Source organism: Vulpes vulpes, chromosome 12 (assembly GCF_048418805.1).
Source record: "Vulpes vulpes isolate BD-2025 chromosome 12, VulVul3, whole genome shotgun sequence".
Lineage (NCBI taxonomy): Eukaryota > Metazoa > Chordata > Mammalia > Carnivora > Canidae > Vulpes > Vulpes vulpes.
The window spans coordinates 178,403,340-178,415,712 of NC_132791.1; the positions used below are offsets into that span (position 1 = coordinate 178,403,340).

General features: G+C 40.8%; 1 protein-coding gene across 1 annotated transcript in view; it reads right to left on the minus strand.

Annotated features, from left to right (window-relative positions):
• The window catches only part of HYDIN (HYDIN axonemal central pair apparatus protein), a 332,032-nt gene that overhangs the window by 244,054 nt on the left and 75,605 nt on the right, over positions 1-12,373 (minus strand). The window contains exon 9 of the mRNA XM_072731571.1: positions 8,255-8,438. Coding sequence (XP_072587672.1) covers positions 8,255-8,438 — 184 coding nt within the window. The remainder of the gene's footprint in view (positions 1-8,254; positions 8,439-12,373) is intronic.

Below are 12,373 nucleotides of genomic sequence, written 5' to 3' on the forward strand. Positions count from 1 at the left end.
AATCATTTTAGCAAAATTTTGATTCTCAAAATAATGGCCAGTAAAGTTTCTAAGAGAGGGATCTAAGATCTGGTCATCTGTCAGAGCAATTTCACTAAAGGTATGTCCTGTTTCCAGAGAGATACCCCAACTTACACGCACTGCAAATTCCACTGGGGTTTTCTAGGAGCTGAGGCATTTGTGGGTGATGTTCTTCACATCCTTCTCTGCAGAGAAGAGATTAGTGTCCCTTTCAACACTGAAGGCTTTATTTATTAATTTATTAATTTATTAATTTATTTAATGAGCCATGAGGAGCTCTGCTGTTTCTAAGACTTCCTCCAGGCCTCCCTCCACCTACAACGGTCCTCCAGTCCAATAGTGGATGTACCAGCACAACTGGAAGAGGTTTGCCTGAGTGCAAGGATCGGAGAGGATGAAGAATAATAAAGGGGGGGGGGGGTGGCTGAAGGATGGTAAACTGTGCTGCCAGAAGAGCTGTGACTTGTCAAGGACAGTTTGCTCTCAGCAGATTCCTGTCCTCTTTTCTCCCTTCTGGTGTCCATTTCCGAGGAGTCAGCTCCCATATGTTTGCAATGTGACTCACGACTAATGGTACAAGAAGTGGAGGGGTTTGCAGTAAAAAGTTAGATCTTTCCTCTTTGGTAGCTATCTGGGCTTCCACCCAACCTGGTTCTGCTGAGCCTACATGCTATGCCGATTTGGGGAAAATAAAGCAAACTAAATTTGAGCTGTGCTTTCAGCCTGAATTGCTGAACCGCATGTTTTCTGTAGGCTTAGATGACGACAAAGCATGGTTTACGATTACTTACATGGTAATAAAGAAATGATCAAGTTTCCCTCCCTTTTTGAGGCTTAGTTAAATTAAGCTAAAGCTTCCCTAGGGATATGGATGAAGTTTTCTTTGATGGAAAAGACATTTGCCAACAGAAGTAGAAATGTTTTCCCTGTTCCCTGATATCAGCAATCAGGATCAGTTTGGGCAAATACCTTTTCATTCCCAGGCCTTTCTTTTTGAGAAAATATCAAGTGCTCAACATTCAGAAAATTGCTGCATCTTAAAAGTGCAACCTGAGCCAGTAGTACCAGAGTCCAGAAACAAGGCTAGCACATCTGTGCTGTGATTTCTCAGAGGACTCCTGGATACCCATGGAAATTGAAAGCTTAATTCTCTTTTTGCCCTGTGATGTTCTTCTGCCTCGCGATTCTCAGATTTGTGATTTTTGTCTTTGAATCTCTCTCACTCATGGTACCCAAGAGACCTAAGCAGAGGATATAACATAATGAGACTGTCAAAATTCTGTATAGCCAGAGTCCATCTCGTAAAATAGAATATTATATTTCTGAAAGTACTCAATTCCACTTGCTTTTCTGGAAGGCACAAAACATGCATAATAGACTTAGTTTTGCCATTTTTTTCCCCAAAGTGGTGGAAAAAAATATACAGATGAAGATAGCCTGGGAAATAATCAGTATTCTATAGAACCAAGTACCTTCCCTACGGAAGGCATAAGTGGAAAATTTCAGGCTAATATTCTAAGACATTATCAAAAGAATTGACATGAGGAACTTGATATAAATTGTAGTATACACCACATGCACTAATGACTAGAATGACAATCTGACAATCATGGCTATCACTAGAATATCAATAAATTACCAAGTGAAGATTTAAAAAAAATCCTTCCAGCCTTCTACCCTGTATCTGCCCTGATGGTCACTCCGGGTCCTCATCTACCACCCCCCCCCCTTTTTTTTTTTTTTTTACCAGTGAACACCCTTCAGGTCTCTCAAAAGACAAATTACCACCTCTGCATTCTGAGGCCATATCAGTACCCAAGACATACTCCAGCATAACTCAAGGTTTGGATAACAAACTCTATGGCAATGTTATACAACAGGCATATTGAGAACAAAGTGAGCAAGACAATGGAACTACCCAGAGGTCAAGTGATGAACAGGTGGTAGAGGAGACTAGGAACTTGCAGTTCTAGAGTTTGGGTCAGCATTGAGTTAAACTACTTCTCACATGATCAAATTAATAAAATTTTACTAAATTCAAACTCATCACTACCTCTAGGCATTTAAGAGACAGTGACTGATCGGGATCTTAAATCTACTTGTTTCAAATTATGGGAACAACATTCCCATAAAACATTCATTATGTGCGGAACACAGTAAGGGCTAAACTATCCTTGGTTTTAGGTGATGCATTGAAGAACCAAGATATTTAGATGTGTGTCAGAGAAAATAAGCATATCATTTCTTATTCTTTTTAAGATTTTATTTATTTATTCATGAGAGAATAAATAGAGAGAGAGGTAGAGACACAGGCAGAGGGAGAAGCAGGCTCCATGCAGGGAGCCCGATGTGGTGGGACTCAATCCCGGGTCTCCAGGATCACATGTCTCCAGGATCATGCGGGGGAGCCGAAGGCAGTGCTAAACCACTGAGCCACCCAGGCTGCGGTCCTTTCTTATTTCTTTTCAGACTCTAAAGTAACAGGTATTTTTCAAGTTTACCTCATTTGAAGACAGTGTCCTTCCTTAGTGGACACAAAGGCTGAAGAGTCCATCAGAAAGCAAGGTGGTCTCTAAGCCCCTGCATCCACCTTTTATATTTATTTTTTTGGACAGGGGTAACCATTAGCGATTGCTTGTTAGATCAGTAGGTGACAACTGCTTGGTTTTAATCTTCCCTGATTCTACTGTGAACTCCACTTATATCAAGAACTAATTAAAAGGGATCACATCCTAATAGAAAAAAATAATCGATGATACATAGAAATTAAATAGTGATGATGTGGCATAGCTGATCTAATACAGGAGTAAGATTCAGAAGAGTACTTCAGGAGAAAATGGTGATAAAGCTGCCAGAATAGGATAGAAAGACATGTAAGATACGCTGATGTGCTCTCAGCTGGCTGGTTCTCTTAGCCATCCTTCTCTGTGAATCTATAGCCTCTCCTCTCTCTGCAGGGGCCCCAAAGGTGAGCATCTGGGGGCTGTCTAGGGCTGTCCACAATTTTTCTAGTTTGCTCTGCTCTTACAATTTCCATCTGCTTTGCATGCCTTCAATGAAGATTTTTGTTTAAGATTTTATTTATTTATTCACGAGAGACACAGAGAGAGAGGCAGAGACACAGGCAGAGGGAGAAGCAGCCAGTGATCCCAGGATGCAGGATCACAACCTGAGCTGAAGGCAGACACTCAAACACTAAGCCACCCAGGTGCCCTTAAAAAGAATATTCTTACACAAGAGATATTAATCCTAAAATCATAGACTCTGGAGCCAGACTGCTTGGGTCCAAATCTGACCTCTGCCAGTTACTAGGTCTGTGAATTTGAGCAAAGCTGCTTTAGCCTTCCTAGCCTTCAGTTTCTCCATCTGTAAAATAGGGGTGATAATAGTCACTTCCTCTTTTTAAGAGGATGAAATAAGTTAATATTTAAGTGATGTGTCCAGAGCAGTGCCTGCCATGGTATACAGTATGTAAATGCCAATTACTACTATGATGAATCCCTTTATGATAAAGAAAAAAGATGTATTTTCTTTATCAGTCTCAGTATTCTGCTCAAGTATTCAGCAGTCTCAAATTTAGACAAGAGGCAGAGGGAGAAGCAGGCTCCCCACAGGGAGCCCAATGTGAGACTGAATCCTGGGACTCTGGGATTACGCCCTGACCTGAAGGCAGACACACAACTGAGCCATGCAGGCATCCCAAGATTTCTATATAATACAAATCTTGCTTCCACTTCTGATTCTTCTCCTACATTATTTATTAGTAAAATTCCAAAACTTCCTGGACATCTATTATCATCTCAAATTCAACAGATTCAGAACCAGACTCATCATCATCAACTGACTTCCCTCCGTTCTTCCCTTTCCTTCCTTCTTTCCTTCCTTTCTCCCTCCCTCCCTCCTCTCTCCTTCCATCCTCCATTTATTGGCACTGCAGTAGACCTGGGGCATAGGTAAGGCTAAGGCACTCCTTGACCTTAAGGAGCTCAGAGTTTGTTTCCAAATTGGAGAATCAAAATTTATGAGTCAAAAAGGATCTAAGTGTCCTACCTCAACATCCTAATTTTGTGTACAAGGTAACCAAAGCCAAGAGAGATCAAATGTCTTGTTTAAGGTAACATGTGCTATTGGCAAAGCCTGGAGTTAAACCCAAGATTCCTGATTTGCTAATTTCCATCAAAAATATCATAATTCTCCTAGCCACTCTAGTTCAGATCTGAGGAGACACGGGATTCCTTACCATGTCTTACCCTCAACAATGATTCAAAAGGCACTTTTATATCTTTCTTTTGAACATTTCTCACATTCCCCTATTTCCTTTGCTTTCCAACTACCAGCAGGCTGACCATCTAGGTTAGCATGACCTTCACACATTACCCTGACCTTGCCTGCAGAGATATCCAGTCTCCCTGGTACTCGCGGCACTAGCACATGTCCCTTACTTGACCTGCACTACCCTCCCACCTCCAGTCCACCCTCCTCCAAATTGACCCACACATGGCTACCAAGATATTTCTAAAACACCTATACATGTCATGCTCCTGCTTCAATCCCTACAGTGAGGCTCCAATATACTGGACATGCTGTGTGGGAGAAGGGGTTTGTGGTTATGGGGAAATACTGCTTGCACTCTATCCCCTGGAGAATCATTTCCTCTTGAACTAGTATTTCCCAAACTTATTTGACCACAGAACTTCCTTATTCCAAAGAACACACATTATCACCCCTCAGATCCAGTATTTGCAGAAACACATGTGGGAAGCAGTAGCCTACAGGCTAGAGTTCAACAGATTGGCCATGCAGGCCAGACTTCCTCTCTTCTCCTTCCCATCCTTCCATGACTGCTTGCTCCAGCAAAACTGGTTCATTCATTGCTATTGAATACTGTATATTCACAATTTCTCCAACTGGAGGTATTCTTCTTCCTTTCCACTTACCCTTCCTCCAAAATTCAGTTCAGGTCTCACCTCTTTATAAATACCTTCCCAGTTCTCTCATCCAAAACTACTGTAGCATTTATTTACTTGTACTAGAAAACCAAAATCTCAACAGTAGAAAATATGCATAGCTCACATTTTTATCAAGAAGCTAATGAAATGGCAAAATTTTACCTATCAAATAACTTCAAATTAATTTATAAGGTAAGATCATATTCCATTCACAAGAAACACATTTCTATAAAACTATCAGGATCTTGAAGGAGGGGGAATAAAAGGAGATTTAACATCAATAAATAATTCACTATTACTGACACTGAGTTTGGCTGTTCTGACCAGAATAACTTTAGGAAGATACTAGCAAAGTTCAATGCCTTCATTTTCATTTTGCAAAATTGTCAAGAACCAGCTAATGAATACTATCATGAGAAAAAAAGTGAACAGTGCACAGAAAAAACAAAATCATTACAGATGCCATAAATACCACTTATACTCTGAATATTATCCCCTTCCTGTTTCCAGTGATTTTTCACAGGATATAAACAAAATTAGTCTCATTATTTAAAAGATACCATTCTATATATCCTTATTTTAAAAATATTTTCTTTCTAATGGTGAGAATATGCCTTGTGATAATAACACACAGTTCAGCTCCTATCTAAAATTCAAAAGCAAACATATTAAATGTCCATTTTAACACATATGTATCACTACAATCTCCATAAGAAGCTTCAAGTTATGGAAGAACTCATGAAGAGAAGGAGAGCTGAGGTAACCCTAGTCTACTTCCTGAATTGAAAACATACCAAAAATCACCTGTGGGCCTCCCACCTCCTCCTGGCCACCAATGTTTACCATTCTAGAGCCATTCATTCCCAAAAGGCTATAACAAACAGGACAGCAGTTATCGGCCTGGATCTACAATACTAGCCGGGATGAATCTTGGACTGCTGATACTCTGGACCTTACCAGTGTGTCTAACATTACCATGACTGATTGCTCCTTCTTGTCTCTGTCCAGCTCAGCCTTTGCTTGCTTAGATTTATAATGCCTTCCTAATGTTTTTTAACATCTTCTGGTTTGACCTATTATCACAGGGACCTGTCCTGTATTTCCAAGACTATATGTTCATCTTGTTTTAACCTCTTGCTGGTCTAGCCCATCATACATGAAGATTCCTTTGCTCAGCTGTGCCCTGGACAGTCTTCTGAGGTGAGAGGAGATTTAGCCTCAAGCCATACATCCCAGATGAGACCTTTACTTCAAACAAACTGATCCATTCATGGAGCCTTGAATTATCCCTGCCATACACATTCCCCATTTTGTTTTTCCAAAGTCCTGTCCTGTAAGACCTAGTTCAAGGCTCTGCTCCCAAGAAACCTTCCCTAATTTGGCCTATGATAATCACCTCAACCTCTGAGCTAGCATATGGACTGTCTTCACCAGAGATTCATACAGCAGGTCTGCAAAACAATAGTCCCAAAGCATGTCTCCAAGGAGAAGGCTCTCTCTTGGAAATTACGATTTACTTTATCATATTGAAAACTTAGACATCTTACAGCAAAGAAACTTTTCAAACAATATTGAACCCCCTGTTTCTTTTTCTTTTTTAAGATTTATTCATGAGAGTCATAGAAAGAGAGGCAGAGACATAGGCAGAGGGAGAGCAGGCTCCAGGACCCTGGGACCATAACCTGAGCCAAAGGCAGTCACTCAACCACTGAGCTACCCAGGTGCTCCTGAATACCCTATTTCTGAAACTCATTTAGCTATGGAATCTCTTTTCTATCTTCCAACCTCCAAAAACAATTTGGAAGGGATGCATGGGTGGCTCAGTCAGTTGGGCACCCGACTCTTGATTTCAGCTCAGGTCATGATCTCAGGGTCATGGGATCAAGTCCCAGATGAGGCTCCATGCTCAGTGCAGAGTCTGTTTGATCCCCTTCTCCCTCCCCACTGCTTGTACTCTATCTCTCTCAATCTGTAGATTGAATAAGTGAATAAAATCTTTAAAAAACAACAATTTGGAAGTGCAGACATTAAGAAAAAAATGCACCCACAAGCCAGTGACATTTCCCACTAGTGATCCTGCATTCTAATGTGACCATGTGCCATATCTTCTCTCCAAATGGTTTGAATAGTAACAATCCAACAGCTCTGATTAGCTTTGGGCTTTCTCAACTTTTATTTTTAGCAAGAGAGAAAGAAAGCGTGCATGAGCAGAGAGGGAGGGGCAAAAGGAGACAGAGAAAGAGAATCTTAAACAGGCTTTATGCCCAGTGTGGAGCCCAGTGCAGAGCCCAACACAAGGCTTGATGCGGGGCTGGATCTCACAATCATGAGATCATGATCTGAGACAAAATCAAGAGTCAGACACTTAACTGACTGAGCCCCCCAAGTACCTCAAGGCTTTCTCAACTTCTGCTATTTTTACTCTTATATCCCTGTATGCTTGATAGGTATAAGGTCATGCACAGTGCCTAGCACATAGTAAATATAGAAGATTCTAGCTACTTTCATTTTGAAGCAGTAGGGAATGTGGTCAAGAGCTAGGTCTGTGAAATTAGACCCACCCTGTTCTAAGTCTGGCTCAGCCCTTACCAGTGAGGTTGAGGACTGTGTCTCTTTTGTTCACTCATGCCTTGTACAACACATAGTGCCTACTACAGGACATAGAGTTAATAAGTATTTATTGAGTGAATTAAGGACAAAGGAGCTCTCAACTCGAGTTATTTTGCCCACCAGGGGTACATTTGTGATGGCTGGAGACAGTTTGGGCTGTCACAATTAGCATCTGTTGGGTAAAGGTCAGAGAGGCTATTAAACATCCTACAAGGTACAGGACAAGGAATTATCTAGCTCCAAAGGTCAACAGTGCAGAGGCTGAGAAAACCTGCCCCAGAGTCAGATTGGTCAGGGATACATTTCTAAATATGGACCCTGCTTGGCTCGGAGCAAGTTACTGAATTTTTCTAAGTCTTAATTTCCTCATCTATAGCATGCAGGACTGATAATATCTTATAAGGTTGTTGTAAGATAACATAAACACAAATTAGATAAGTTGAGTAATGCACATGAGATGTTTAACACAGCAATTGCTGGGTAGAGAAAGTAAGATCGTTGAGCATTCTTACCATTAGCCTTCATTCACTGTCTCATAATGATATGAGGCTTTCAGCTGAAATCTTTATGTTCTCAGAATTCACTATCAATCCCAGAGTGAGTACTTTAATCAAAATAAGCCCTGCACCCCCACTTATGTTTACTGTATAATCAGATTTTATTTCCATGCTCACCAGGGGCTCAATGGTGAAAATGTTACTCAAGAAGAGCATGCTGTCTGCCTGAACCAGCCTCCTCTGATTCTCAAAGGTGCGGGAGAGAATGGAAAGACGTTCTCGGAGTGAAGGATCAATAATGCACTCTTCAAGAAACTCATCGGTCTCATTCTTTTCCTCTTTGCTCAGATCATCACAGACCCTGAAGAAAATACAGCAAATGTGAGATTCATTTTGGTACTCCCATGAATATTGTAAAGGGCTCCCCTCCAGTCCATCTCCCTGGAAATGGTCTCACCCTTCACCCTGAGGTGGTCCCTTTGTGCCCTATGTCGGTAACATACTGAGCTAAGTGACCTTGGACTTTAACCTCTCAGGAGCATCAGTTTGCTCATCATTATTCACTTGCTCTAACAAGCCCTCCTGGGCTTCCTGTTCTACTCAATGACCATTTGTTTACTCCTGAGCCGTTATGTATATTTAGTCAAATACTTTCTTTCAGATAATTATGTTTCCCAGACTGCTTTTTATATATTTAATATCTACCCTGCCTTTCACATGTGAAAAATTATTTTATTTCTTTTTAAACTTGCTTAGCTGTTAGTTACCTAGAGAACAGGCTCTGAAAGCAGCAAGGACTAGACTTGGATATTGATTTCTGCTACCATTTACTAGCTCTATGACTTTGGAGGTTCCTGAATGCCTCCCAGCCTCAATGCCTTCACCTACACAATAGAGGTAATAGGAGCTCCTCCATCATAAAGATGTGTTGAGGATAAAACATCATCAAGGACCTGGTACAGTTCCTGGGACAGAACAGGTACTCAATAAACACCATTTTCTCCCCAGGGTCAACCATAGGCAACTACCAAGCTGTAAAACTTATAAAATGCTCAAATCACACTTAAAGACACCTCCTTTTTTCTCTCCTTCTAGCTTTTAATATCATGATAAGTCAAAAAAAGCAGCCTTCCCCCAACCCTCTCCTCATTGTCCTCACAAAGCTGTATTCACACTACTCCTAGTACGTGTTAGTTACTTCATATGCACTTCGAAGACTAGATTTTATCTCTTTCCAGGACATAGAACCATTTTCCCAGCATTTTGCTGGTATTGCCAATGGTGAGAGACAATTTATTCAGCTAAGTGAGTGCTCAGTAAGAACATGAGTCACTGAATTCCTGTCTCAGCCCCAACTACTTTCTAAACGACTTCAAGCAGACTGTATGTTCAGCAATGCCAAACAGCTCTTTTTAATAACTTTAGTATGCAGGGTCCCTTGGTCACAGAGCACAAAGAAGTCAAAGAAATGGGTTCAATGTGTTCTGGTCCCATGAAGAAAGCACCTTGTGCTTCCTTTCCATGGCTAGCTGGAAAGCAGTGCCCAAGGTAACCAGAACAGCAGTCCTTCTACACTGCTGGGCAGAGCTGGACAAATTAAAGAGAAATCAGTCCACAGAAAGAAAGGAAGTCACTTACTCCTATGAGTGGATTTTATACCTACTTTTGGGAAAATATCCTGAAGAAGCAGTCATGGATATGAACAGTAACACAGCCAGAAAGATGTTTATCAAAGCGCTAGCAATACTACTAACAGATGTGGGTAAATTTGATAGGAGAGATCAAAGGATTGGTTAAACACATAATAGGAATCACAAACATTACATTTCTCTAGGGGGTTATAGTGTGGAAATAATACATCTTATATGGACCAAGGATGATAATGCTGCATGAACTGATGAGCGTGATTTACTCAAATCTTAATAAGAGAATACAAAAGAGAATAAAACAAAAATTCCCAAAAGGTCTTCTCCTACGTTGCTATGACTCACGAGTCGCTCACAGCCACATGATGTGAAGCGGTCATAATGTACTATATATCTTCCTCTTTGCCCTCTGATTAGAGAACTGGAGCTATGGTTGAGTCTAAGAAGGGAAAGTGAAACACCTTGAACTGAACTGTGAACTGAACTGAGTCCAGCAAGACTTCTATAAACCTCAGTCGATTGTTTGGCCATCTAGTCCTCCTGACACCTATTGTCTCCTATGTTCAGAGGTGCTTCTGTTTTACAGAGGAGGAAACCTCTCATCAGAGAACATAACAACACACTAGCCTTTTCTCTCAGTAAAACCATGATTTAAGTCACTTTATAAATGGTCAGGCAACAAATACAGTCCATCCTATGGACTACAATGAATGGGAAAGCCTTGTGTCTCAGTAATGAAACAGTAATGCTCCCTCATAATGAGGTGCTAGAGACCCTGTTCCTTGCAGCACCCCCAAGGAGTGTAACTGGATGCTGAGGAGATTAAAAACTAAAAGCTTTGGCTTTCCAGAAATAAATACTCTCATGTACACACTTGGCATGGAAAAGATGAAGTCATCCATCTTCAAATGGACCATGTGACCCTGGACATTGAGCAACTTTGTAATGACTATTATAAACTGAAGACTAGGTCCTCCTTCCTGTTTACCAAGTACCACTCAAGTCTTCAGATTCCTCAGTGACCTTAGGGAAGAGATGAGGCCCCCAGACACAAGTAAGATTAAATTTATTATTAGCTAGGTGGTAAGCTCAAAGCCCAATTGAAATTGATCTATCCAGAGAAATATGTCCTTTCCTGCACCTGAATGTTGTGAAATAAATCCATGCTGACAACCTTGTGGAGGTTCCATTGAGGATTCTGAGAGTTCTTGTATAAAACAAATCTAGAATTAGAGCCAAATGCTACTGAAACGATGGCCATGACTTTCATGGAGAAATGGGGAGCAAAAATTCTCAAGAGCCCATGCCAAGTCTCTGAATCTAATAAATTGTGATAAGAATGAGTATGAAAGAATCTTGTAGGATGTTTTATAATCCCTTAGGACAAGAGAGAGGAAGTAGAGAGAGATGAATGCAGCTTCTATTTCTGAAGAGATTAATTTCTCTGCAAGTCCCAGAAAAAAAGTCAACAAAGAAAAAGACCCAAAAGATAATTTTTTTAAAGCTCCCTATATCTCATTCTGAAGGTTTTTAAAAAATTAAAAAATAAAAACAAAAGTTTTCAAATCCCAAAACTTCTTCTCAGGGGGAGTAACATCTTCATTGTCAGAGTCTAGAGCCTGGGATTAGCCTAAGGTTCTCAAATATGAACATATGTCCTAATGTTGGTACCAACATGTTTTGGTTTGGTAGGTAAAGAGGAAGTCATCCTTCTTGGAATGGAAATAATAATTGCCAGAAAGGAATAGGGTTTCCTATTTTTGATTAGGGCTAGAATTCCTCCACAGGGAGAATAGATACCCAAGCCTTGGCCCAAGTCACATCATAAAGAGGCTGGAGGAATGAGGTGACTGGGTGGCACAGTCAGTTCAGTGTCTGACTCTTAGTTTCAGCTCAGGTCATGATCTTGGGGTCCTAAGATTGAGCTTCAAGTCGGACTCTGCTCTCAGCGTGGAGTCTGCCTGAGACCCTTCTCCCTCTCCCTCTGCCTCCCTACTCATTCTCTCTCTTTCTTTAAATAAATAAATAAATAAATAAATAAATAAATAAATAAATCTATCTATCTTTAAGAAAAAAATAAGATTCTGATGGCCAGAAACCACAATGACTAGAATAGGGTCTTGAGGGTATCCATTAAAGTGATTAGCATTTTCAACATGCTCATTGAGCAACTTTTAGCTCCTGTAAGATGAATGCCTTAGGACAACCTTCAAGCCATATTATAACTGGACAGCAGTGGGCAGACTCTTGAGTATCACCTAAAAATCTACACTGAAGTTTTTTATTTTTATTTTTAATTTTTAAAGATTTATTTGTTCATGAGACACAAAGAGAGAGGCAGAGACACAGGCAGAGGGAGAAGCAGGCTCCATGCAGGGAGCCCAGTGTGGGACCCAATCCCGGATCCCAGGATCATGCCCTGATCCAAAGGCAGATGCTCAACTGCTGAGCCACCCAAGCGTCCCTACCCTGAAGTTTTAAATTTTAGGTCCTTGGGGAGCTGAAAATGGAAACTTTTTCTCTCAAAGTGTACATGAGCCCATTTAGAACAGATCCTCTCTGCTCCAAGTTGAAGACCAAACTAAATGTTCAGGAAAGAGCAAACCTGTCTGTATTTGTCTTGCTTTTCAAGAGAATGGGCATTCCATGG